General features: G+C 49.2%; 2 protein-coding genes across 5 annotated transcripts; one reads left to right on the top strand and one right to left on the bottom strand.

The window, feature by feature from the left end:
- Positions 1-2941: 2941 nt before the first annotated feature.
- On the bottom strand, positions 2942-10909 carry NT5M (5',3'-nucleotidase, mitochondrial). Of its 2 annotated transcripts, none has more exons than XM_041401620.1 (5): positions 10525-10909; positions 6925-7025; positions 6490-6550; positions 6046-6160; positions 2942-5884 (listed from the first exon to the last, which is right to left on the bottom strand). In XM_041401620.1, exons 1-5 carry the CDS (start codon positions 10786-10788, stop codon positions 5727-5729), a joined length of 699 nt encoding a protein of 232 aa, XP_041257554.1. In that variant the 5' UTR covers positions 10789-10909; the 3' UTR covers positions 2942-5726. The 2 variants fall into 2 exon arrangements, with proteins under 2 accessions (XP_041257554.1, XP_041257553.1); XM_041401619.1 differs by lacking the exon at positions 10525-10909 and adding an exon at positions 9598-9924.
- A 2405-nt stretch (positions 10910-13314) lies between these two features.
- COPS3 (COP9 signalosome subunit 3) lies at positions 13315-25061 on the top strand. 3 transcript variants are annotated; one of them, XM_041401509.1, is made up of 12 exons: positions 13315-13397; positions 16135-16264; positions 17229-17341; positions 17451-17500; positions 18364-18456; positions 19185-19364; positions 20290-20430; positions 21433-21606; positions 22440-22526; positions 22827-22940; positions 23500-23580; positions 23899-25061. In XM_041401509.1, exons 1-12 carry the CDS (start codon positions 13343-13345, stop codon positions 23950-23952), a joined length of 1272 nt encoding a protein of 423 aa, XP_041257443.1. In that variant the 5' UTR covers positions 13315-13342; the 3' UTR covers positions 23953-25061. The 3 variants fall into 3 exon arrangements, with proteins under 3 accessions (XP_041257443.1, XP_041257441.1, XP_041257444.1); XM_041401507.1 differs by lacking the exon at positions 13315-13397 and adding an exon at positions 13428-13727; XM_041401510.1 differs by lacking the exons at positions 13315-13397; positions 16135-16264 and having other exon boundaries at positions 17264-17341; positions 18296-18456.
- The last annotated feature ends 1578 nt before the right edge of the window (positions 25062-26639 follow it).

Genomic DNA, 26639 nt, shown 5'->3' with positions numbered 1-26639 from the left:
TCAGCTGGATTTTGGCAGCTCTGAGCCCTGGTCCCTCACTGCCCACAGTCCTGGCCCCAGGGAGGCTGGGAGAAGGTGGCATGCTCACGTCTGAATACAACATGTTCCCCAGGCATGTTTGTTAACATAGTCACAAATAAATATTTTGCAAGATTTTTGCCAGGAGGATGGGCTTAATGTGTGCAGAGCCTTGAAGGACAGGAGAAAGCCAGGGCAGCCTATCATGTGGGCTCTGCTCTGGCCTCCCCAGCACTGCTGGAGCAAGAGAAGTTATTTCTCTCTGGGGAGTGCATTACTCAAGTCCCTGTGCACTAATTGAGAAGCAAATCCCATTAATCCAACCTGGAGGGAAATAATATCACAGTGCTGGGGGAGAATGGAAGGGCCAGCAAAACCCACCAGGAACCCCCTGTCCTTACCACTGTCACATCTGCCCCCACTCTGCTCCCCAAAACAGGCTCTGGCTTCAGAGTGAGCAAAAGAAAAAGGCAAAGTCATGTTCCAGCTCCTTGGGGGATTTCAGGCTTTCGGGGCAGGATGAGCAATGTCAGCCCTGGGAGAGCTGTGGGCTCCCAGGGGGAAGCAGGGCCAGAGCTGAGCAGGGGAAGGAGGGATGCCTGGGCTGTCAGGGGCCTTCAGCATGTGATTTTTCCAGGGATATTTTCTATATGGACCCTATAAGTGCCTAGTTCATCTTCTAACCCACAAGTCATTCATGTTTTTGCCCATCCCATTCTCTGCCCCATCCAGCTGGAGAGACAGCAAGTGGCTGGGAGGAGGCTCAGCAGCCGGTGGAGGCCACCCCAGAACATTTCCCCATCCCTGGAAATGTCCCAGGCCAGGTTGGATGGCACTTGGAGCAACCTGGGATAGTGGAAGGTGTCCCTGCCCATGGGTTGCAATGAGATGGTTTTTCAGATCCCTTCCAGCCCAAACCATTCCATGATTCTCTGATTTTCCTGGCGGCCGTGGCTGCCCCTCGGTACCCCTGGTGTGTGTCTCTCTGTGCCTCTGGGCTGCAGCGCCCAGCGGGAGGGACACAGAGGGCATTGCAGCCTGGGCTGGGATAACCGGGAGGGCTGGAAGAAAGGCTGGCACATGGTGCTGAGAGCAGGCTGGCAGCTCCACACGCGATCACACAGTCCCCTCTAGTGGATATTCCTCTTCCATCCACATCCCATCCTCACGGATGTCCTGCCCGCACTGCCTTGGCTCCAAAGCCAGGTCCCAGCAGTGACCCTGGAGCACCATCCTGCTTCACTCCTGAAACTGGGCACGGTGGCAGAGCAAAGCCCATCCAGCTGCCTCCAGCTGCTCCATCGCTTCCTCCGCTCCTTCCCCTCCTGCGTGTCCGGGTGACTCATCCTCCCTCCAGCCCCGTCCCCTGCCCTGCCTCTGTCCCGCACCACCCGCTGCCCTTGCGTCAGGGCTGGCCCCGGCTGGCCCCTGCCTTCCTGGCTCTCCCTCCGCTGGGATTTCACACTGCTCCGAGTCATTTGGGCAGTGGCCAACATGAGCCCGAGCTAATGAGCACCCGAGCTAATAAGAATCCGAGCTAATGAGCACCCACTAGCGGCTGCTTCCAGGATCCAGGGGCCAGCATCACTTGTTCCTACCCTGCCAGGGCCTGCTGCCTTGGGCCAGCTCGGACTGGGGAGAAGTGGGATGCTCTCAGGTGGGAATCCCCTGAGGGGTGAGTGTTTGAACATTTGTCCAGCAGCTCCTGCCCATGGGAAGGGTGCAAAGGCTCCCACCAGCACCTTGAGCACTGCCCTGTGCCCTGTGTACCATCTCCTCTCTACCTCTGCCTGCTTTGGAAACTGCTTATCACCTGGAATTTATGTGATATCTGCAACCTGAGGCTTTTCAAGGGAAAAAAAGCCACATAGGAGAGCATGGAAGAACAGACACAGCTGCAGACCAGGAGGTCATCATGCTCCATCAGGATGCAGCCCCTCCAACTTGCCCCATCTTGTACTGGAAACATGACCCTGGTCCCAGTGCCACCATCCAGCAGCCCCAGCTCAGGCAGAGCTGATGCCAAACCATCCCTGGGCCAGGGAAGGACGGGGTCTCCTCTGGGGAGCCGGGACTTCCAGTGCAGGGCGAGGGCAGTGGGGATGGAGGAGGAGCTGTGGCCCAACACTTGCTGCCAGGAAGCCCCAAAAAGCACCTGGAAGGGCAGAGAGGTGCTTATTGCTAAACCAGACCTGGAACAGCTTTATGGGTGCCACAGCAGCACCCTGGGGAGGTGCACACCCAGTTCTGTTTGAGCTGGCAGCTGAATTACCTTGTCCCCATGCTGGCCAGGATCCCTTGGTGTCCCAGCTCCAGCAGGACTACAGATGTGACCCTGGTAACCCCTTGTGTCCCATCCTGGAGTCACACCAGTACAAGGAGCACACAGTCAGGTTCTGTCCTGATTTTCCCAGCCCTGCTGGGTTGGTCCCAGAGTCCTCCCTGGCTCTGATCCCTGTGTCCAGTTGGGCTATGGCATTGCTCACAGCATGCAGGTTCTGGTCAGGCACAGGGACTCTCATGAACCCTGGTAACCTCTTGTGTCCCATCCTGGAGCCACACCAGTACAAGGAGCACACAGTCAGGTTCTGTCCTGATTTTCCCAGCCCTGCTGGGTTGGTCCCACAGTCCTCCCTGGCTCTGATCCCTGTGTCCAGTTGGGCTATGGCATTGCTCACAGCACGCAGGTTCTGGTCAGGCACAGGGACTCTCATGACACAGCTCCACAGTGGGCAGGGAGTCCACGGACACCTCACAGGAGTGTCTGGATGTGGAGCAGCCAGCAGTGATGGATAAGGCATAAAATCCCAGGGAGAGGCAGCCCATGGCAGTCCCAGCCCCTTTTATAGCTTCTGCTCTGTGGCCCAACAGGACACACACTTCACAGCTTTATTTATTATACAAGATCTTTAGGACAATGAACTCTACCCTGCACTTGGCTTTATTTCTGCCCACAGGGACTGTGTCTAACAGGCTGATGGCACTGCCAGGGCAGCAGGGCTGGTTCCAGGTTTTCTGGACAAGGGGACATTCCCAAACCTGGAGGTGAAATGCCCCCCACCCCTTTTCCCAGAGCGATGGCTGGGAAGCTGCAAACCCCAAACCCCATTTTTAGGCAGCTGGATGCCAAACAACCCAGTGTTTATTGCAGTGCTCCTCATTTGCCTCAGGTTTATAGATGTACATTCAAAAACAAAAGCTCTGTGTATCTCAGCTGGACACAGACAGGCTTGAAGGACCAACGGGCCAGATCCATCAGCCCTGGAGTCACCTCCTGGTCCTGAGTGTGGGAGCAAACAGTGCAGCTACCAGCTCAGGCTCTCTGTACATGGAGCTGGAGCCTCAGGCATGAGAAACTCCAGCTCTGCTTTCAAGTATATTTTATGTGGTGTATTTATCTCTGGCATCACATCTCACCACGGGGAAAAGTCCTGCTGGCCCCAGAGAGCCACATCCCTCGGGTCTGCCCCGGCCTCGGGGGAAGATGACAGATTTGGGCAGCTGCTGGAGAGATGTGCCAGCTCATTTTGGCTCAATAAGCAGGGAGAAGGCTCTGGGGAGCTCAGGCAGCTCATATTTACATGGTACCATTAGAAAAAAAAACAGCTTGGACCCCATGAGGTCACCCTGGCTGCACAGAGGGGCCAACAGCTGGTGGAGGGCTGGTGGAACCAGGGGTTTCCTGATGTTCAGCAGCTGCAGCAGCTGCCCATGGTGCTCCCACACTGTCCCACTTCCCAGCCTGCAAACCCCCCAGCCAGCTCTTGGCCAGAGGGCTGCACCTCAGGCAGCTGCACATCTTAAATAAACCCCTCCAAACCAAACCCACCGCCTAGAGAAGCACACAGTGGTTTAAACAGGAAAGAAAAATTAAAAAAAAAAAAAAAAAAGAAAGAAAGAAAAAAAAGATGCTTGTGGTATGTAAGTTCTACTGCCCTGGGCTAACCATGCTGACTTTGTAAACTCCCCCCATCCCCAGAAACAGGGCAAGCCCCAAGTCAACACAGGCCCCATCCCTGGCCCGCAGCACCCAGGGAAGGCACAGGTTCCAAAGCACCAACTCCAGAACCCCTCCAGGCCCTGGGTACAGGAGGGGTCTGGCTGCCACTGCTGAATTACATTATTTGTTGGTTATATAGCTTCAAGTTCATGTCCTTTCGTTGATGGGGGTCCACAGGAGAGCAGAGAGGCAAAGCAAAGGTGTGAGCACAGGGTGCAGGGTGGCAAATCCCAGCCAAGCCCTGGCTACCACCTCTGCCTGTGGGGTTACGTGTCCAAGTGAGGAATTTTACTGCTGCAGCCAGCAAGTCCTTGGGCCAGGAGGGCAGTGGGATCCTGGACAGAGTGGGGACACACAGCAGTGGGGGCTGATGGCCTCTGTGGTGTCAGCAGTGACACACCCAGCTCACCCTGGGGCTCGGCCTGCGGTGGCCCAGCACCAGCTCCCACTGGGGACAGCCAGGCTGTGGCTGCCCTGTGGCAGTGCCACAGGCAGGGAGGGGATGCCAGGCTCTCCCAGCAGCTGGGATGTCTCTCTGAGGCCAAGGCTAGGAGCAGCAGCAGCAGCAGCTTTCTCCTGTCAGGTTGCTGAAGTTCAAGGCTGGACTGCTGTGGGCTCAGAGAAGCAAAAATGAGACAAACAAGGGAAGAAGAGGCTGTGGGCACAGCTGTGCCAAAACCATCCCTCTTGGAGCTGCCCTTTGGTCTAAACCCTCCCTTTTTGGGGGCCAACTGCAGCTTCCCAGCAGCGCTGGCTGCTCCCAGAGCTCAGCAGCCCCTGCACTGTCCCCTGGCAGAGGGGGCTGGTCCAGCTGTGTGTGCTGTGAGCCCTTTGCACCAGCCAGGCACTGAACACCTCTCTGCAGGGGCCCAGAGCCAGGGGAGTGGGGCTGGCAGCATGCTCTGTTCCCAGACATCCAGAGCTGGGACTGTGGTGGAGGTGCAGAACAAACTATCCTGGGCACCTCTCATGGGCTCCCATGCTGCTTTTGGCCAGGGTAGAGTTAATTTTTTTCACAGCAGCTCGTATGGGGCTCTATTTTCTGTGAAGAACATTAACTCTACCCTGGCTGAAACCAGCACAGCTCCCCAGCCTTTAACAGCAACATCCTCCCAACATCTTCCCTTGCAGTGTGTGAGAACTGCAGACAGCATCCATGGACGTGCTTGTGACAATTCCCAGTGCAGGGAGCAGCCCCTGTCTGCTCTCCCTGCCCTTCCAGCCACCCCTCTCCCCAGATCCAGGCACTGCCAGGGGGAGAGATCTCCTGAGGCAGCCCCTTGGGAAGAAACCTTGCAAGGACTAAACAAACCACACACATGATCCCTGACCATGACGTGGAGGGGAGGATGCAGAGCTGGTCTGTACCCTGCAGTGCACCAGGCAAGGGCAGTGACACGCTGAGGGTGACCTTGCCCAGGCTGTGGGGGGTGCAGATGCAGCACAGAGACCCCAGGAGCCAGTGGGAAATGCCCCCCATCCAGGCTGTCAGGTCCACAGGCACAATCCTGCTGTTGCTCCCTCGTGGCAGGGCTGGGGTCTCTTTTTCAAGTCCAGGTGACTGCGGCGCTTCAGCTCACCCTCCTCTTCCTCTCTGCAGCAGAGACAGCGTCTGTCTGTCTGTCTGTCTGTGGTTCTGGCCTTCAGCAGGACTCCACAGGGACACAGGCAGGCGGCTGCAGCCCCAGGTGGCCGTGGGGGCTGGTGTTTAGGTGGCCTGGCCGGGTGGGAGGCGTTTGCTGTCCAGAATGGCCTTCCAGTCATCAGACCAGGAGTGCAGCCGGCGGCTGGGGGGCTTCAGCTGCAGGTGCTTGTTGTGGCAGGCAGTGAAGAGCACGTGCTCCCAGGTGGGGTTCTGCTCTGCCCCTGCAGGGGAAGGAAGGTCAGTGGTCTGGATAACTCCATTGAGACACTGAGGTTGATTTTACTTCAACATGAAGACCCCAAAGTTACAAAACCCAAACAGCACAGAAAGACCAACACCATCCCTGGCTGCCCCCAGTCAGTGCTTCACCCTCAGCCCTTACCTGTTATATCAGGTCTGTCGTCTATAAGCAGATCAGCAGAAACCACTGTTTTATCTCGTGTCAAAACAATCTGCTCAAGAAATTCAGGGCCAAAGTGCTTCTCCACCCAGGCATACTGGAAGGCAAGGGATGGCTAGTGAGCTCAGGGAAGGCTGATGGATGGGGCAGGGGGTGCTTGGAGGGGTGGAAGCAGCCCTGGCCCCCACACAGGGAGGATATCTCTCTTAGTAAGTTCATTAGTGGGATGGATTTGGATGCTGCTGGAGTAAAAGTTCTTTGAAAGCCAAGCAGCTTTTGATGTCATGATGAAAGACTAAGACCAAGAGCCTCAGTGCATGCAAATGGATGGAACAGGTAAATTTTACAGCCAGAGGCATGCAGGGGTCAGACACCTTTCACTGGGCAGTGTGGATGGAGGGGGAGCTGAGATTTGGGCCTGCTCACCTTCTCATAAGGGCAGTACCGGTACTTCTTGATTGGGCTCGTGCAGATGAACACATCAGTGCTGCCACGAGGAGAAAAACAGGGGCAGAGTGTCATTCTGGGCCAGAGCAGGCAGCAGCCCAAAGCAAACCCCCCACCACACACAGATCCAACAGATTTAAGACATTAATCCCCCATCTCACAGAATCCCACAGCACAATCGTATTCCACTTTTCACAACCCTTGCTGGGAGCAGAGAGCTGAAGGGAAGAGGCTGCACATGGCTGATGCTCTAGGTGACTGCTCCAGGAGTCAAAGCCCTCTCTCCCCTCCCTTCCCTGATGGCTGGCAGATATTTATTTTTAATGCTGTTGTTGTATCAGCACTTCTGCCAAGAGGTGGAAGTGAAGACACAGCTGCTCCTCTGTCCATCCCCACACGCAGGTCCATACTCACTCTGCCAGATTTGCCATTTGCTTCACAGCTTCCACAGCCCCAGGGAGAGGGTCCAGCTCGATGAAGAAGTTCTTGGATTCCCAGATGCTGATGGCTTTCTCCTGTGAGGGGAAAGCAAGCAGTTACTGCACTTCTTGCAATTTTTCCTGCATGTGCATGCTCCTCACTCTTTGCTAGGACAGAGGATGGGACAGGGAGAACAGTGGGAGCACCAGCTCCAGTCCCTCCTGCTCACCCCCCTCCCTCTGTGGGTGCCTCTGCTCCCCACCCAGCAAACTGCAGCCACCCCATACAATTCAGATTGCTCAGGAACAAAATAACAGGCTTGCTTTTGCCTCTGCAGCCCCACACACAGAGGGAGCTGCACCTTCCTGTAAGGCCAAACACCAGAGATTATCCAGATCCAAACCAAACCCATGCAAAGGGACAGATCCACGTGGATCCAGCTGACATGGCCTGGTGGCCCTGCTCTACCATGGTGCTGTTCAGGCACAGGTGCTGTCTGGCCTATTTGTCTCCATGAGATCACTTAAAATAGCAGCCAGGCTGCTCTCCCAGGAGAAGGTACATTACAGGAGGAACCACGTCAGGATGAATGCAGATGCTCCTCCTCAGGGAAGCCTGGACAAGGCCTAGCAGGCAAATAGAGCATCTCCAGGCAAGGATTTGAAACACAACATCCAGGACAGCAGCCTGGGTGCACTGGTATGGCACAGGGAGAACAGAGAGGAGATCACAGGGAGCAAAGCCTTGGGGTGAGGGCAGAGTCCAGGGGCTGCCTGCAATGGGTCCAGCACAGCTCTAAGGAACAGCAGCCCCTGCACTGCCTCAAACAGGTTTACAGCTTGTCAGGTGCCAAGGAAAGCAATTATTTTGCACAAACACTGTGTCCTCAGGGAGGAGAGCTGGGAGGAAGCAGAAGCAGCCCAGCCCCAGTGTTGTGGTGCAGCTGAGGAGCTGCAGATGCAGAAATGCCTCCAGGCTCCATGGCAAGGACAACCAGCCTGAAAGTTTGCCATGCAAACATTCAAACTCCAATTGATCTGCCTCAGACTGAGCAGCAATGGTATTTTATTTTTAAGATATTGTCTGTAGTTGCACAAGAGACCCCTGAGAAATGCAGCCTCGTGCAGCAGAGCACTTCAAACTGCACTGAAGTGTTTGCTTACAGCAGCACTTCCACAGCTATCCCGCTTCCAACTGTGTCAAAAAAGCATTTTGCAATCAAGCTCAGCTTGAGGAAAAGACCCAGTCCACTCCCAGAGCCAGAAAAATTCCCTGTGGCACCATGACCAGCATGCTGACCAGCAGATGGAAAAATCCCCCAGGCTGGGAATCCCACCATGGGCCAGGACAGACCCTCAACCCCTTAAGGAATCTCCCTGCCTGTCCAGGGCTCTCATCCCTCCAGGTGAGGCTCTCCCTTTCAGAGCTGGGACCTGCAGCTCGTCGGACTCTTTGGCTCCTGTTTTCTGGTCCCTGAAGCAGGTCAGTGGGGCTCTCTGGTCAGAGCCTGGAATGGCCCACGTGTCTGTAGCCACAGAGCAGCTCCTACTCACTTCAGCCCTGCCCTGAAACCACGGGGAAAACCAGGCCTGCCCTGAGGTCAGACAGTGCAAGTTGTTCAGCCCAAGGTTTTGGTGGTTTTACATGATCACAGCAGACACAAGACGAGCTCACTTCATTGAACACATTCAAAGTAGTTACGATCAAGGAAGAAAAAAACTGTTATCATGTCTTACCCCTGCCAAGCAGGGGTCTGAGCAGCTGCTTTACTGCACAAATGATGTCCTGCTCTTCCCTCTCACCACTCCCAGCCAGGAAGGACAACTTATTCCTTCAGCTCATCAAGTTGTTTAGGACTTTGCCCATGGGAGAGCCCTGGACCTTATTCCCACTCCTTTTCCTGTAACCATCATACTCCTAACAACATAAACACTTTTATTTACCATAACACATTTCAGCCAGTGCAACTGCAATCCATGGATGAGACCACAGACACCCACTGGGATGGGAAATTTGTAGAGGCAGAAACCACATCTCTACAGCAGTCAGCCTGTTGCTGAATGCTAAATTACGACATCAAGAGAGGTTCTGCTTTTAAGCTTTAATTATTAAACTGAATACAATAATTTCTGGCATGGGAGGGCTTGGGTTATTTTAATTTTAAGTAAGCCTTCAAATGAAGCATCAATTGCATGGTTTGTTCTAACTGCTCTGCTGCATCCCACCGCTCACATTGCTCTTGAGGAGCTAAATAATCCATCTAGGAATGGTACCAATCCAAATCGGAGCTAGAAAAACCCAGCTACACAATCTGGGGTATTTCAAGACAGATGTTCTGAAATATCCCCTTTCCTTGCATCTGTCTCCATCCAGGCATGCAGAGAAAAAGCCCACTAGGCCATCATATCAGCCTGGTCTAGTGGAAGATGTCCCTCCCCATGACAGGAGGTTGGAATGAGATGGTCTTTCAGGTCCTTATCAGCCCAACCCATTCTAGAATTCTAAGAAACACACAGACATGCACACACAAAAAAAAATAGATTTCTGGGGAAAACCCATTGCTGGATGCCCTCCTGTGCTCCTGTGGGAGCTTTTTGGTGGCCCCCACAGCCCTCCCCACACGACCTGGGGGTCAGAGGGTCCCGGGGGGGGACAAGCACAACTCACACTCAGCTCGGGTCCCAGGCGCCCGTACTGCTCCGACACCCAGAAGCCCCTCCGGTCCTCCAGGGCAATGTAGGGCTTGTCGGGGTACCTGGCCCTGAATTTCTTCAGGAAGCCTCCCTCGAAGTCAGCCAGCACCCCGTCCATGTCCACCAGCACCCGCAGAGCCCGGCGGGACCCCGCTGAGGGGCCCAGCCCCCTGCCCAGCCCGGCCAAGGCGCCGCAGCGCCGCGGCCGCAGGTGCAGGAAGCAGCTCAGCAAAATCATTGTGGAGAGGGATTTGGGGAAAGAGATGGGGGATTTGGGGCAGGGGATGGGGGATTTGGGGCAGGGAATGGGAGGCTCGGGGAAGCAGGGTCAGGGCAGGGGATGGGGGTTTGGGGCAGCGAATGGGGGCTCAAGGAAAGGGATGGGGGATTTGAACAAGGGGATGGGGGCTCAGATTAGGGGGCTAGGGAAGGGGATGGGGGCTTGGAGCAGGGGAAGGGGACTTGAGGAAGGGGATAGAGGGCTTGGGACAGGGGATGGAGCCTTGGAGCAGGGGAAGGGGGCTCAGGGAAGAGGATAGAGGCTTGAGAAAGGAACTGGGGAGCTTGAGGAAGGGAATGGAGCTTGGAGCAGGGGAAGAGGGCTCGAGAAAGGGGAGAAAAAGCCCACTAGGCCATCATATCAGCCTGGTCTAGTGGAAGATGTCCCTCCCCATGACAGGAGGTTGGAATGAGATGGTCTTTCAGGTCCTTATCAGCCCAACCCATTCTAGAATTCTAAGAAACACACAGACATGCACACACAAAAAAAAATAGATTTCTGGGGAAAACCCACTGCTGGATGCCCTCCTGTGCTCCTGTGGGAGCTTTTTGGTGGCCCCCACAGCCCTCCCCACACGACCTGGGGGTCAGAGGGTCCCAGGGGGGGACAAGCACAACTCACACTCAGCTCGGGTCCCAGGCGCCCGTACTGCTCCGACACCCAGAAGCCCCTCCGGTCCTCCAGGGCAATGTAGGGCTTGTCGGGGTACCTGGCCCTGAATTTCTTCAGGAAGCCTCCCTCGAAGTCAGCCAGCACCCCGTCCATGTCCACCAGCACCCGCAGAGCCCGGCGGGACCCCGCTGAGGGGCCCAGCCCCCTGCCCAGCCCGGCCAAGGCGCCGCAGCGCCGCGGCCGCAGGTGCAGGAAGCAGCTCAGCAAAATCATTGTGGAGAGGGATTTGGGGAAAGAGATGGGGGATTTGGGGCAGGGGATGGGGGATTTGGGGCAGGGAATGGGAGGCTCAGGGAAGCAGGGTCAGGGCAGGGGATGGGGGTTTGGGGCAGCGAATGGGGGCTCAAGGAAAGGGATGGGGGATTTGAACAAGGGGATGGGGGCTCAGAGTAGGGGGCTAGGGAAGGGGATGGGGGCTTGGAGCAGGGGAAGGGGACTTGAGGAAGGGGATAGAGGGCTTGGGACAGGGGATGGAGCCTTGGAGCAGGGGAAGGGGGCTCAGGGAAGAGGATAGAGGCTTGAGAAAGGAACTGGGGAGCTTGAGGAAGGGAATGGAGCTTGGAGCAGGGGAAGAGGGCTCGAGAAAGGGGACAGAGAGTTGGGACAGGGGATGGAGCCTTGGAGCAAGGAAGGGGGCTCAGGAAAGGGGATAGGGGCTTGAGGAAGGGACTGGGGAGCTTGAGGAAGTGGATGGGGCTTGGAGCAGGGGAAGTGGGCTCAGGGAATGGGATAGGAGCTTGAGGAAGGGACTGGGCAGCTTGAGGAAGTGGATGGAGCTTGGAGCAGGGGAAGGGGACCCGAGGAAGCAGACGGGGGGCTCGGAGCAGGGGATCGAGGGCTCAGAGCAGGGCTGGGGGGGCTCTCCAAGCAAAGCGGGGTGCCTCGATTTCAAGCACGCAGCGAGGCAGCGAGCAGCCGTGGCAAGCTGCAGCCGGAGGCAGGAGCGGCCGGGGGGTGCCGGGGGAGCCGAGCGGCTGCCGGGGATGCAAAAGCCCGTCCTGGCCCCCAGCGCGTCCTCGCCCTGCCCGCCCCATCCCTCCCCGGCAGCGGGGCCGGTGGCCGGCGCCGAGCTCGCCCCGACCCGGCAGTGCAAAGCCCAGTTCCTCTTCCCGGTGCCTGCCGAGCCCGGAGCGCCGGCACCGCCTTAAAGCGGCACAAGCGCCCTGCGACAGCGCAGCGGCTCCGCCGCCAGCCCGCCCTAAAGGTGCCCCGCTGCCCTTGCCCTGCCTCCCTCCCTGCCTCAGTTTCCCTCGCTGGATTCTTTGGGATGCCCAGTCCCTCGGCATTCGGGTCCCTGCCTGCAGGGGTGGTGGGTATATTTGGGGACACACGTAAAAAATGGTGATTTTCTGCATGAAACGCACTCGTTTCTGGCAGTTTTTGCGTCCTGTGACAGCTCTGTCCCCACGTGTGACAGGAGCCCTTAAAAGCCAATCCCCGGACCCGAAAGAAGCAGCACTGCACCAAGGAGGGATCGGTTTTCTGAGCAGACTCCAAAGATCTGTTCAAAAAACACTTCGGGTGTTAAAACTGACGAAGAAGAGGGAGTTCTCCAAGTGGTTCTGACAGGATTAGGCAACCACTGAGCTGGGAAATAAAAGTTTCTGCTCGACAGCAAGAATAAGGTTCCAAAATATTTAATTTTTCAGGCCCAGAATGTTTTCAAGTGGAATGTAGTGTCCCTGTTCCACAGAGAGGGCAAATTTGTTGTTGGGATCGGGTGAGGAAGGAAGGAAGGGAGGAAGGAAGGGAGGGAGGAAGGGAGGAAGGGAGGATTGTCGTTGTTCCACAGAGAGGGCAAATTTGCTGTTGGGATCGGGTGACCTGGGGAAGGTCAAGGAAGGAAGGAAGGTCAAGGAAGGAAGGAAGGAAGGAACTGGCTGGACACCACGGTGATCTCAGCTGGGGCTGGGAGGGGAATGTGTCAAGGTCAAGTCTGTGTTTTGCTTTCACTTGCACCGCAGGCGTTTTTCTTCCTGCAAGGAATGGGATTTCGACACAGCTGGGTGTTCCTGACTAAGCAGGGAGGGAATTCATGCAAATTTATGGCTCCCCAGGGCAGTGGTCAGGGCACGGAGCCTGGCAGAGTTCGAGGAGCATTTGGAGAACGCTCCCCGGCACACGGTGGGATTTCGGGCTTGTCCTGTGCAGGGCCAGGAGCTGCACTGGATGATCCCTGTGGGTCCCTTCCAGCTCTGGATATTTCAAAATTCTGTCATCTCCACTCAGGCTTCCATCATCTTCACTGAACCACCGACACATTCCCGGCCTGCCACAGCTCCCGAGGGAGGGAAAATACAAACCCACCTATTAACCCGAGCGATTCCAATCCCACTCCCTGACAGCAGAGCACACGCTGCACGCCACGAGGCCCCGGCTGAGGGGACAAAAGGGATTTAAACCTCTGCTGGCGCAGCGCAGCCATTCGGGTGGGCTTCACCGCCCGCCCCGCGGGCAGCGGGAGGGACCGGCCACCCGTGTCGGGCAGGGCCCGGGGTCACGGATGGCCCGGTGTCGCGGGGGTCCCTCATCACAGGGGCCCTCGTGTCGCGGGGGCCGCATGTCGCCGGGGTCCCGGTGTCGCCGCAGGCCTCGTGTCGCGGAGCGCTGACGCGCCGTGACGTCACCCCCGTCCCCGTCCCCCCCGCCCCTCCGGCGCTGCTGAGTCACGGCCCCTCCCGCGCGCCTGACGCGGGCCCGGCGGTTGCCACGGCGACCGCGCTTCTCGCGAGACTCGGCGCGCGCGGCCGCGGCGCGAGCCGCCAAGATGGCGTCGGCCCTGGAGCAGTTCGTCAACAGCGTCCGGCAGCTCTCGGCCCAGGGTGAGGGGGACGGGGCCGGCCGGGGGCACCGGGAGGACGGGGCGGGCCCGCGGGGCCGAGGGAGGACGGCGAAGAGCGAAGGAGCTCGTCAAACCGCGCGGGAGGCGGGGCGGCGGGCCGGGGCCTGCCCGCTCTCTCGCACGGCGCTCCCTCAGGCGCGGGTCCGGGGCGCTGCACCCCCGGGGCGGCGCGGCCCGTGCCGGGGTTAGTTCGGGGCGGCCCCCAAGGAATCCCGGCCGTGTGAGGGGCCGGCGATGCTCTCCCAGAGCTCCGTGGGTCTCCCGGGGGTGGTTTCGGTAGCGGAGCCCGCGCCGGTGATCCTGCCAAAATGTGAGCCTTTAAAAGAGGGGGAGGAGCGAGCATCGCTAGGGCTTTAAATGGGATGGTGCGGCGCAGCCTGTCACCTCCCTGATGAACGGGCAGGTTGTGATAAGTGTGGTTTAAAATATATTTCTGAATTGTCCAAGTGTCCGTGCTCTACATTTGCAAGCAGAGCATGGACAGAGTCCCGCCCCACCACAAACTGTGACAGATCTGAGACTGTACCCACGTGTCCACAAAGGGTTTTAATAATCACGGTTAGAATTCCTCCGTTTCACTGCCAAGCTCCTAATTTTACTGTGTGTGGGCGCAGCGTTTCCTGGTTCTTGAACTTTCCCTCTGTGTTGATGCTCTGTGAATTGTGTTCTGACTGGTCTCTGCCTGGGATGTTTCCTCCCAGAAGCTGATCAAAAATTGACGTTTCCCACCACGGCCCCAGGTTTTATCTCTTGCAGTTCTTGGGTTGAGCTCCAACTTTCTCTTACTCTGGTTACACTTAATAAATACAAAGTATTTCTACTTTAGAGACAATTTCTACCTGCAGGGTGTGGGTACAAACCAGATGGAAGATGGATCTTTGTACTCCTGTAGTTGAGCTGGAGAGCTTTCTGTCACAGAGTTTTGGGGTGCAGGAGGCTCAAGGGGAGACTGGTTGTCTTTGTGGAAGTTCTCCCATTAGGGATGAGCCAAGGAGATGCTCTCTGTGAGAAAGTCCGTGCACAGTCAGGGCATGGACTTGTTGGAGCAAGTGCAGATGAGGCCACCAAGGTGATTGGAGGGATGGAGCTTTGAGGAGAGGCTGTGAGGATCTGGATTGTTCAGCCTGGATGAAAGAGAAGGCTCTGGGGTGGCCTAATTGTGACCTTCCAGGATCTGGAGGGAGCTGCAGGAAAGATGAGGAGAAATCATTTATAAGGGCCTGGAGGGACAGGAAAGGGGGAATGGCTTCATAGTAACAAGAGAGTAAGGTTAGATTGGATATTAGGAAAGAATCCTTCCCTGTGAGGGTGGGGAGGCCCTGACACAGAATTCCAGAGAAGCTGTGGCTGCCCCTGGATCCCTGGAAGTGTCCAAAGCCAGGCTGGATGGGGCTTGGAGCCACCTGGGACAGTGGGAGGTGTCCCTGTCCATGGCAGAGGATGGAGTGAGATGATCTCTGAAGTTCCTTCCAAACCAAACCATTCTGGGATTGTGTGAAAGCAAATCCAGAGGCAGCAGCTGCATGTGAGAGCACTCAGGAGCAGTGTGTGTCCTTGTGCTGGTTCCTGGCTGTCACTTGGCCACCTGGGAGGTGACAGAAGGAGACATTTGGTTGGGCCTGGTACTGGAATTTCTGCTTGGACTGTAAATTGTTCAGTGTATGTGTGGGTAGATAGATAGATCACAGAATCCCAGGATGGTTTGGGTTGGAAGAAACCTTAAAGGGCATTTCTTTCCAACCTTTGCCCTGGACAGGGGCACCCTCCACTGGACCAGTTTGCTCAGAATCTGTTTGGGGTTTGGTTTGTTTTGTAGAAGGGGTGGATTTCTGGAACAGGGAGGACACCAGAAGTAGGGTTTTGTGGTGTCTGAGCACCGTGTTCAAAGCACAGAGAGTTTTACAAGCCCCATTCCTTCCCATGCTTATGCCTTTTTTAAATTCCATATGGAGGAGAATGGTTTTGGAGGCGAGTTTCTGGGCTCTGGTCCCCTATTTGGAATTTTTGATCTCTCTGTCACTCCAAAACTAACATTTCATTGCTAGAATTCCCCTGTTTTTCCTTTCTCAAAGGAAAAGGCCAGAGACCTGAGGGTACTGTAAATCTCTCTGAATGGAGGCACTATTCCTCATTTTATGGGGACTTTTGTTAAGGGTGAGAGAACCTCTGTTTTTTCTCTCTAATCTGCAAGGATTGAACATTGAAACAATGCTCTGCTTCAGAAGGACGTGGTTTTAATTCATTCAGTTAATTGTCAGGGAGGAAGAGTTTGAAAGCAGTTCATGGGAATGGATCTGCTTTCTTTACAAAGGTTTTGGGGCTCACCATACCTTCCTCATTCATGCATAGCACACAGCATACAGAATAACATTGTAGTTTTAATTGAACAAAGTAAATTGTAAGGACAGGTTTTTTAATACTTTTGTTGTTGATACTTAATTGTAACTTTAATGTCTACTTCAAAAAAATGCTTATGAGCAGACCTGAAAGTTGGATAGTGCTTGAGGACCAGCAAGGAACAAGCTCTGGTATTTGTTTTATATTTAAAAAAAATGTGGTGGGTAGAAAATTAATGCCTGTTTTATTAAAGAAAATTAAAACTTGGGGTGATACTATTATTTCCTGCTGTTTCATGAGGAAGCAGATTATAAAGAGGTGTGGGAATGGGTGAATGTTCTCTAGTTAGGCTTTGACAACAATGCTTTTTTATTTTTCAGGGCAAATGACCCAGCTTTGTGAACTGATCAATAAAAGTGGAGAGCTGCTAGCAAAAAATCTTTCCCATCTGGATACAGTGCTCGGTGCCCTGGATGTACAGGAACACTCACTAGGTGTTCTTGCTGTCTTGTAAGTGTTGCCTGCTTTTGATTAAATACTAAAACTTCAGGCAATGAGCTGAACTGTCAGACAAGCAAAACTTTTTGTTCTGGCACTGGCACAAGTTGCCTGGAGAAGCTGTGGCTGCCCCATCCCAGGGAGTGTCCAAGGCCAGGTTGGACAGGGCTTGGAGCACCCTGGGATTGTGGCCCTGCCCATGACAGGATTGGAACTGGATGGGCTTTGAGGTCCCTTCCAACCCAAACCATTCTGGGATTCCTTGATAAATGTTTTTCCATATGTGTTCAGAAAAAACATATTTGAGCTTTTCAAACTTTATTTTCAGGGCATATTTTCACTGAACTGTAAGCATGGAGCGAAACGTTTTTTGCTTATGTGTTCAGAAAAAAAATAAGTAGAATGAGCTTTTCAAACTTTATTTTCTGGGCATATTTTCACTGAACTGTAAGCATGGAGCGAAACGTTTTTTGCCAGTAAAAACCAGGCTTTTATCATGGGTCTTGTGTGTTTGTCTTTAGACAGCACTGAGGCTCCTCTGAAACTCTGGAGTTTCAGATAAAACTGAGTTGCCTTGGGGGTGCTGAACTAAGGTAAAGATATTTAGATGCAGTTCCAACTGGCTGTATCTGACTTTAGGTGAACTGTCTGCAGGTTTCACTGCTATTTTAAAATTCCCTTTTAAGGAAAAGATCAGAATTCTATCACTTGTTCTATTACTCTTTCAAAACAAAATGCAGATAATACTGAAAATTATCTTTGCCATTGTATTTTGCACTAAATTGAGAATTATGTTGTGCATAAAAAGGTATTTGCAGATGTTGTTGTGCAGCTACTGGAGAAATCCTATGCCATGTCTCATAAGCACTTTGGATTTGTTTGCAAGCACCTACATGCAGAGACTTAGGAATGAAAATGAATCTTTTTTATGAACCTCCAAGCAATAAATGCTAAACCTTCTGTTTCTTTGTTTCAGGTTTGTGAAGTTTTCTATGCCCAGCATCCCTGACTTCGAAACGTTATTCTCACAGGTGCAGCTTTTTATCAGCACTTGCAATGGAGAACACATTAGATATGCAACAGACACTTGTAAGTTAAGCCTAATTTCAGACTTGATATATTTTTGGATAGTTTGGTAATACTGATTTTTCACTGAGGTGTTTTTCTTGTTGTTTTTTTTTCTTTTTACTGTGTCTAGTTGCTGGCCTCTGCCACCAGTTAACAAATGCCCTTGTGGAGAGAAAACAGGTGAGCAAGTATCATCTAGTACAAATAAGTTACTCCATACCCAAGGCTTAAAGGGGGTGTTACCAGCCTCTTACTCCATAAAGATTTGCCACTAACTTCACATCAAGTGTTTCTGTGCAGCTCTTTAGTTATGAAGTTTACTGAAAGGTAATGAACCAAACTCAAAATTCTAAGATTTCTCTAAGGGAAACCTAAGGAAGATAATTTTTGGGGAAGAAAAGTCACCTTACAAACATGTTCTCCCACACCAAATAGGAGATCTGTACCAAGTACCAAGAATGTTCTTCAGACATTGCATGAATAGAGGAGAGAGCTGCAAGGGTTATTAGCACTGGTGAGTCAGTGATTTTAGTTTCAGTGTTATTCTCACTGGTGTTACATAATGTTCTTAATGAAATACCTTAAAATATGCAGGAAATTTGATTAAGCCATACTTGACCAGTGGTTTTGTTGCTAAAATCCTGACTTTTCCAGGCCACTTTGGTGAAGTCTTGCCTGAGACAGACCAGATCTGATCTCTGCTTCTCAGTGGAGTGAAGTGAGAACCTTGTCTTTAGTATTTGTTGGGAGTTTGGATGGAGTCGTGGAGTCAAGGAAGGTTTTTTGTTGATACAGATCACTGTATTCCTGGTGAGATTGGCTTTGTGGAGCAGAATTGAGGATTTTATCAGGAGAAATTCTATAGCCAAGGTTAATTTTATTTTCCAAGGGACTGCGATATCCTACAAAAAGGGAACCTCAAGTTAACTATTACTTAATGGAACCTGTCAATTAGTGTTATTTTTCATTTGTAAGTGTCAACATAAGATCCAATGTGCTGCCATCTATGAGAAATTGTCTGAAAGAGATGTAATTTCTGACAGCCCCTGCGAGGAATTAGCATTCTCAGACAAGCCATAGACAAGATGCAGATGAACACAAACCAGCTGACCTCAATACACGCAGATCTCTGCCAGGTAAGGGGATCAAAAGGGCTTTTTTTGAGAATAAAAGCTTATAAAATACCTATAAAACTTCAAGGAAATGCATGTTCACATATTGCAGTGTAAGAATGGATTTTCAGTTGGATTCTTGTTTGGTTTGGTTTTTTCCCAGTATTAAATAATATGATGTACTGAAACAAAATCCAAATCTGATACACAAATTAATTACTAATTTTAAATATTCAGTGCATGTCCTCAGATCTTTGATTTTGTTGATGACTTCAGAAAGTCCTTTGCCATCCCTTCTCTGTGGGCTGAAAGTCACACTGAATTTATCTTGGGTGGTATCAGTGTAATATCCAGCTACTGTCTGCTCAAGTCTGACAAAAGACATGTTTGTCTCGGTGTCTTTGGCCTGGATTTGTATTTCTGTCTCATTCTTGGCTCCTGGGATTTAGGGTTGGACAGGAATGTTCAGAGCAATGTTTAGTGCTGCCAGCACAGTAGTCTGGCAGTCTTGGAGTTTCAAACAGCTTTGTCAGAGTTTAATTTCTTTAGGAGTCAGATAATTCTGTAACAGTTCATAATCTGTGTTAAAGATTTTCAACTTGTGTTTCTCCACTACTGACATGCTCTTTTTTTTTAACTCATGAGAGAGTGATATTTATGCAGTAGTACTAATTAATTTCGTTTCAATTCCTTCTCATGGAAACTTGAATGGAAATGGCTAATTTATGAAAACTTGATTTATTTTCTTGTAGCTCTGTTTGTTAGCAAAATGCTTTAAACCTGCCCTCCCGTATCTAGATGTGGACATGATGGATATTTGTAAAGAGAATGGGGCATATGATGCGAAGCACTTTTTATGTTACTACTACTATGGTGGGATGATATACACTGGGCTAAAGAACTTTGAAAGAGCACTCTACTTTTATGAACAGGTAACTTGAAATGAAACCATAAGTCTGAAGTGTGATGGCTGGAAAGGCAAAAGTAGATGGGTAACAGTGCTGAGAAAACACAGCACCTTTGACCTGGCACAAGCAGACTGTCTTTGGAGGTGTTTTCCTTTAAGAAAGTCTCTCACAGCCTTATTGCACCATAAAGCTGTGCAGCTCAAACAGTGATGTTAAATTTATCTCACTATAAATAATTTTCAGCTGCCTGCTTGAAAGTGCAGCACAGAAACAGGTCACGGGCTGACACACAGTTGTGTGTCCTTAAAAAATAGTCCAGTGGTTTTGCTAAGGCCTTAGCTAATTTTATGAGAGGAGTTTTGCTTCTTCAATGCTGTTATGATATTTGCTGGGTTTGCTTTATCTGGGAAGGAAATAAAAATAGTAAAATTGGGAAAATCTTGGGTATGAGAGAAATGCTGTGAAATGTGCAAAATAAATTGATGCAGCCTTTAATGAGGGTCAGCTCTTGAGTAGGTCCAGTGTCATAGTGAACTAAAATCCCTTTTCCCTATTCTGCAGACCTCTGATAATGTAACAGCTTTATAAAACCTCTTTGAGGGTCTGTGTAAATCCAGGTTCATAAGTAGCTACAGGTTATTGCTGGTACAAATTTAGATACATTCCAAGGAAGGAAGTTTTGATTTTGTCTGAGCAGGTCTATTTTAAGACAGGCACCACTGGAATGTGATATGTTTTGAGTAGCTTGTATAAAATTTCTTTTGCATATGTCTGGATAATTAATTTTGACAGAAGTTAGTTAAGCTTCAGCGCTCAAAGGAGAATTTAATATATCACTGTGTCCTTTCTACATGCAGCTTGAAATTGAATTTTTTGTTCATGCAATAACTACCAGGATCTACCAGTAAGCAGACTAAATTTCTGTTCCATTTCTTTCTCTCTTGCTTAGGCAATAACTACTCCAGCCATGGCAGTCAGTCATATTATGTTGGAATCCTATAAAAAGTATATCCTAGTTTCTTTGATACTACTTGGTAAAGTTCAGCAGCTACCAAAATACACTTCCCAGATAGTTGGTAGATTCATTAAGGTAAGTATTGCAAATGCATCTAAATAATAGAGCAACAAATCTGAATTTGTAAATGTGTAACAGTGGAAGGTGTTCCTGTCCATGGCAGGGGGTTGGAGTGAGATGAACTTGAAGGTTCCTTCAGCCCAAACCATTCTATGATTGTATAATGTCAGTGATACAGGTTTGTAAAATCTGGGAAAACTTCAGTGTTGAATAGTACCAATCAAGTTCCTTTCACTGATACTGCACAGTCCTTTATAGCGTTTTATGTTAAAATTTAAAAAATACTCAGATGTCAATTGACTTTCAAGCTGCAGTGTCATTATGAAAAGATTTGACCTGTAGCTTCATCTGGTTGAAGCACAAAAGGCTAAACAGTTTACTCCCAAAGCCCAGCTTTTTAAAGAATAAAAGCTTCTGAAAAAAAACTGTGAGTTTGGAGTCTGTAAGCATTCAAATTAGGAGGTGTAGGGTGGGAGACAAAACTGCTACTGAGAGAGTTCTGATCCTGAGTAACACACTTCTCAACAGTTTGTTGATTTGTGACCAAGATTCCAGAGAGTTCCAAAATTCTTCTAACTTCAGAGACTAATAAACAAGCTTAAAACATTTTAAGGTAGTTTGGGTGAACTGGTTTCACCCTCTGAGTCTCTGCTGTTGATGCTGTGACCCAGTGTGGTCAGGGATGGATATCTTAGAGGACAGAACTGGCAATACTTACCTCAAACTCAGCTGGTCAGTTGAGAGAGTTTTTTCACACTGCTGTAAGTAAAACTGTCACACAGAGGTCCTGGAATGATGCTTGTTAAATGTTACACTGTAGTAATACAGATTTTAGTATATGAGGGCCATGCCATAAAGCCATGTATGGGCACCCTGTCTTTTTTATGAGAAATGCCCAAGCTACTTAAAATTACTTCAGTGCCTGCATGGCTTCTAATGTTGGAGCACTGAATAGGTTTTGTGAGGCTGGGTGAACACTGTGTTCTTCAAGAAAGGTTCTCATTTTTCTAATTGCAGCCTCTTAGCAATGCTTACCATGAATTAGCACAAGTTTATTCAACCAATAAACCCTCGGAGCTTCGAAATCTGGTGAACAAACACAGTGAAACTTTCACAAGAGATAACAATATGGGGCTGGTTAAGCAATGCTTGTCATCTCTCTACAAAAAGAATATTCAGAGGCTAACCAAGGTAAGAGGAACTGTGAGCAGTTTTCTTCTGAGAGTGTATTTCTGAAATATATTCAATTTAGAGCTAAATGATAACACAGTAATGTGGCAGAGGAATTACTTAAACTGAGATTTGTGTCTGAAACAAAGGAGATTACAATGCCCTGTATAGGAAAACAAATCAGTTGGCTGCTTATGCATTATTTAAAAGGTGATTCAATCTGTCTGTCAGGGGGGTTTGCCTGTGAGGTTTTCATAGGTAATCAAAACAGTGAGCTCTGCAACCCAGTGACCTTCATCCCTATTCAAAAAATAGGAAAACTGAACTTTACAGGCCACTTCATTAGAAAGGAGTGAGTGAATAGGACAGATTTTGGAAGTGCCTGAAATAAAAGGAAAAACAGAAGCACTGAAGTGATTTGCTCCTTTAGCTGAGAGAGCAGATTAATCCTGAAAGGTGATTGGGGAAAGCAGGTTTTTTTGCAAGCTCAGATTATATTTATTGCAGTAGACAGAATCTCATAAGGAGCTTTATATATGCATCTCTTGAAGGAAATTCAAGGGCTGGAGAGTCACTTTTTTGTGTAAAAAGGTGAGAGAAAGAGGTTGGACATGGTCAGGACTGTCTGGTGTAGAGTGAAATTGCAGAAATGAGTAATGACTCCGTACGTGTTCAATGTAACAAATTAATGTCTGGAGCAAGAACTGACTCACTCTCACGAGCCCTTCAATAATTATGTGTTCCACTTGTTCCTTCCCATCAGACTTCCACAGTCAGGTTTCATAGGCCATGAAGCATCAACAAGAAAATGCTTAACATCCAGTTTTAACACTTTAAAACTTTCTAAATTTCAGACGTTTTTAACATTGTCATTACAAGACATGGCGAGCCGAGTGCAGCTGTCGGGGCCCCAAGAAGCAGAAAAATACGTCCTCCACATGGTAAGACCTGTGACTTGGGTGAGCTACCCCAAAATTAGTGTTTGGGTTGGCAGGACACATCCTGAGCAGTTCTTTTTCAGGGTGGAGGAAATGCTGGCAGTCTGATGTGGTGTTGAGACTGTTCTCAAAAAATCTAAAAAGCTGTTCTCCGCGTAGGATAAGGCATGAATTGCATTTTTGGGAAGCTGTGGGAAATAAAAGCAACCAAGTTAAAGACAATTCCACAAAGAGTATGTGTGTTGTAGTTACCTGAAATTCTGTTCTTGGTGATAACTTCTATTAAACCCTCTGTCATTTCAGATAGAAGATGGTGAAATCTTTGCAAGTATTAATCAGAAAGATGGTATGGTCTGTTTCCATGATAATCCTGAAAAATATAACAATCCAGCTATGCTTCATAACATTGATCAGGAGGTAAATCTTTAACTGCTTTTGAAATTCTTACCAAAGAACCTTAGTCTGTAATCAGAGAGCTGCTGGCAGAAGCCAGTGTAGTAACTTAGATATAGAGAGTGAGGACTGTAAATCACTATTTGACTGTTTCACAGTGTTTTCATGGTTTTAGATTAATACTCTGTCAATGTGTTTCCTGTTTTGTCCTGCACAGCTTGAGCTGTTTCAGGAAACTGCTTGCTGTTGGTGATGGGAAGATCCTTGAATGGATTAGAAAGATTGTTTTTAGAGTTTCAAACTTCAAGGATCACTTCCATTGGCTCTCAATAACCTGCCTGTAGGTTAAGGTGGTTGAGCCTCAGGGGACTGTCTATCAGTGGCCTTAAAATGGCCTTTTAGGAAGACATGGATCAAATGAAGGGGATAAAAAATGGTCTGACACTTTTGTTTGGGAGGTGAGGGATGAGAACATTTTGATGTGGAACTTGAGTGGTGGCAAAATTTCATGGCACAGCCGTGAAATGTGTTGAAGATCAGGTACAAGCTGGACAAAGTAATCAATGTCGTACGTATTTTTAAGATGCTGAAATGTATAGAGCTTGATGAACGACTGAAAGCCATGGATCAAGAGATCACTGTGAACCCTCAGTTTGTGCAGAAGGTAATGGATTTAATGTCTTTTAAGAGTATGTGAGAGATTCAGTCAGTGCAGTGAGTATGTTGTACTGAATGTCAGTATTTATGGTGTTGTTATTACACATTATTAATAAGATGTGCATAAACATCATGACACATTGTAAAGATAATTTATTGTTTTTGAAGGTGCTTTTCCCTAATTAATCCTGCAGTGATTTCAACCAGAAAATTAAATGCATGTTATTTCATAGGCACTTTATTTTCCTGCCTGTTCACTTCAAAGAACTGTCATTCTCAAGCCTGCAGACCTGTTTCTGAACAGAACTAACTCTCTTCCTTTCAGAGTATGGGCTCTCAAGAAGATGACTCAGGGACCAAACCATCCAGTTATTCTTGAAATTAATGTTGCTCACCACTCCGCTTTCAAGTAAAAGCTTATGAAAGAATCACGCCTGGAGCAGGGCATTGAGGAGTTCCACAAAGAGAGCAGAGAGAACTGAGCTTTGCTTTTCACCTGGACATTAAGAAAATAAAAGAACACCCTCTCAGTACTGTATAATATCAGAAATATTCTCTGCAAAGAAAAAGGAAATCTCAAAAGAAACTTGAAAGTCTGTTGTGGATTTATTTATCTTCAGATTAACATTGTTAATGCATTAAATAATCTACCTTTTGTTTTAAAGGGTTTGAATGTTGCCGTGTTTCTGTAGCAGTCTCCTCTTCTGCAAAAGAAAGTGTTATTCAGGGAAGAATACAAACTAGTGTTGGTTCACTTACAAGATAATTCTTGGTTCATTATTCTGTATTTAAAGTTGGCTCAAAGTGCAGATTTATCATATGTGTGGTGGGGGCAGAGGGGTGGAGTTCAAGCAGACCATAATGTAGGGAATTTGCATATGCCCAATGTAGCTGGTGCTGTCTGTTAAATGAGGAAATAAGAACTGTTCTTCCCAAAAGGATGAGGATGTCAACCTGTCCTTGTAAGGAAGTTTGCTGCACAGTAGGAATCATATATGGAAAACATACATGACAGCTGTTTATGATTTTAAGTTTCTGTTGCAAAATATCTGCTAATATTATTTGCTCTTAGATGAAACTTACTAGACCTAAACAAAAGGATATTTGGAAAACGTTGGTGTTCTGGAGGACTCTAGATAGGAAGTTGTTTACACTGAAAGAAATTTAAATGTTTGTTCCTGTGCAACTGGCGTGAAGGTATTCAACAGGCTGATTAGTTTCTCTGGTGGAAACCAGTATTTCTGCATGGAACATAAATAGAATTCTATACAGCTCTCAAAATGCAGGATTTTATTCAGATATAATGTGTTGGAATGGTACCTGGTTTTTAATTTACTATTCTAAACTTTGTTATTGGATTCTTTAAAGTGCTTCACCCCTTAAATCAACGGGCTGTTTAATTTTCTGTTGTTCTTGTATATCTGAAGATTCTCACTGTTCAAACACCTTCCTGTCAGGCAGAAATAAACCTGTCATCAAGTCAGAAAACTAGAAGCTCAGCAGCCACTGCTTCCTACTGAAACACCTAACCAGGAGCTGCTTGCTCCTGCTGCCCTGCTAGCTTTTTTCCAGGTGGGAACAGAGCATTCCTGACTCTTGCTGTGTGAAGTTTGTGTGTATTGAGGTCACCTGTGGTTGAAAATATTCCATTTGTGCTTCCAGTGCTGATACAGAAGTGTTGGGGTTTTCACTTAAAACCGGTGTCACAAGTCTAGCAGAGCCCCTGTGGCAGCAGGGTGCTGCCTTCTGGTGAAGAGAGGTGTCCCAGCTCCTGGTTGGTGGTGAAGGATGTTTTTAAAAGTATAAAATAGCATTTTAGTAGGGAACACAGTGGGGTCTATAGTGTGAGCAGCTCATCACTTCCTGCCTGAGGGAATTCCATTGGGACAACTTTTCTGTCTGATCTTTAGGCAAAATCATGAGGTTTTTCATAACTCACAAGTCTTGTAACTAGAACAGATCTATGATGTTGAAGGTTTTTATCCTAATTAATCCTGCAGTGATTTCAATGCTGAACATACACCATTTTCCCCTCTGGTCCCATGGAAGTGTTAAATGAGTAATTAGTGATGCTGTGGCTCCAGCCCAAAACAGGGCTGTTGTCACAGCCTCATGTGGCACTCACAGAAGGGACTGCAAACAAATGACCCCAAACCCCACCAATCCAGAAATGTGCCTGGTTCAACTCTCCTTGCCAGTGGCTCCCTTGCCAGGGGAGAATGTATTCAGGATGCTGTCATAGAGTCAGAAAAAAACCAGGAATGTCCATTTTTACACTATTAGTTCCTATTGGTGAACATGGATTTACCTGCTGAGATCTGCAGGATGGTTTTCCAGCTGTGGAATTAGAAGCAAACTAATCCATGCAGCTGGTGAATAGCTCTAGATTTTTCTCTTCTTTTCTCTTGCCCAAAGTAGATAAAACAAATCCATGCTCACATCAAAAGGATGGCAAAAATAGCTGTGTAATACTTTCAAGTGATATATTTCATTATATATCTGATTTTTAAGAGGGCAGATGCTTTTAGAGAACTGCTGAGGTTCCTTTTCTGGCGTGGATAGTTGTGCTGTTAATGTCTGAATTCTGTTAGAAATTCAAAGTCAGGTCCCACCTGTAGAATCAGTAGATAAAGCATTCACCAAAAGTGCTCCAGGGAAGGGCTTTTAAGTCCTAGTTTGATAAACACACATGGCCTGGCATCTGCATGTTTTGAGATAGCGCTGAAATTAAGTCAGATTTTTAATGAAGCAGCTCCTTCCAAGTCTTGGAACTAATTGCCTGGGCTGTGGTCAGCTGAGAGGCTTCGAGAACACTCGGGCTTTCTGGTTTTAATTTGCATTTACTGCAGGGAAGGACTTTTGCTGAAATCTAGGAACACTGCGTGCTGTGCTGCTCCCAGCTTGGACTCCGAGGTGCCGTGGCTGTTCCCTCCCATCCTGCACGGTCACAAGACGTGCCCAGGGAATACTGAGTGCATGCTTTGATATCTGACTCTGATTTTGATGCATTTTAATCAGCAAAGACACAAGATGCACTTCTGAAGTGCAGCTGCAGTTCCTAGCCAC

This window comes from Onychostruthus taczanowskii, unplaced genomic scaffold, assembly GCF_017590055.1.
Source record: "Onychostruthus taczanowskii isolate IOZ18803 unplaced genomic scaffold, ASM1759005v1 scaffold19, whole genome shotgun sequence".
Classification (NCBI taxonomy): Eukaryota; Metazoa; Chordata; class Aves; order Passeriformes; family Passeridae; genus Onychostruthus; species Onychostruthus taczanowskii.
Note: the sequence above shows the minus strand (reverse complement) of the source record. Positions and strands in the feature narration are given on the sequence as shown.

What these genes read in the sequence shown, in the direction of transcription:
- NT5M (XM_041401620.1), bottom strand. Translation starts at nt 10,788, where the DNA reads ATGATTTTGCTGAGCTGCTTCCTGCACCTGCGGCCGCGGCGCTGCGGC. An exon ending in GGTACTGCCCTTATGAGAAG is followed by an intron (nt 6,161 to 6,489) that starts GTGAGCAGGCCC and finishes CTTGCCTTCCAG; the next exon opens with TATGCCTGGGTGGAGAAGCA. An exon ending in CGACAGACCTGATATAACAG is followed by an intron (nt 5,885 to 6,045) that starts GTAAGGGCTGAG and finishes CTTCCCCTGCAG; the next exon opens with GGGCAGAGCAGAACCCCACC.
- COPS3 (XM_041401507.1), top strand. Translation starts at nt 13,652, where the DNA reads ATGCTCTCCCAGAGCTCCGTGGGTCTCCCGGGGGTGGTTTCGGTAGCG. An exon ending in CACTCTACTTTTATGAACAG is followed by an intron (nt 19,365 to 20,289) that starts GTAACTTGAAAT and finishes TCTCTTGCTTAG; the next exon opens with GCAATAACTACTCCAGCCAT. An exon ending in TAGTTGGTAGATTCATTAAG is followed by an intron (nt 20,431 to 21,432) that starts GTAAGTATTGCA and finishes TTCTAATTGCAG; the next exon opens with CCTCTTAGCAATGCTTACCA.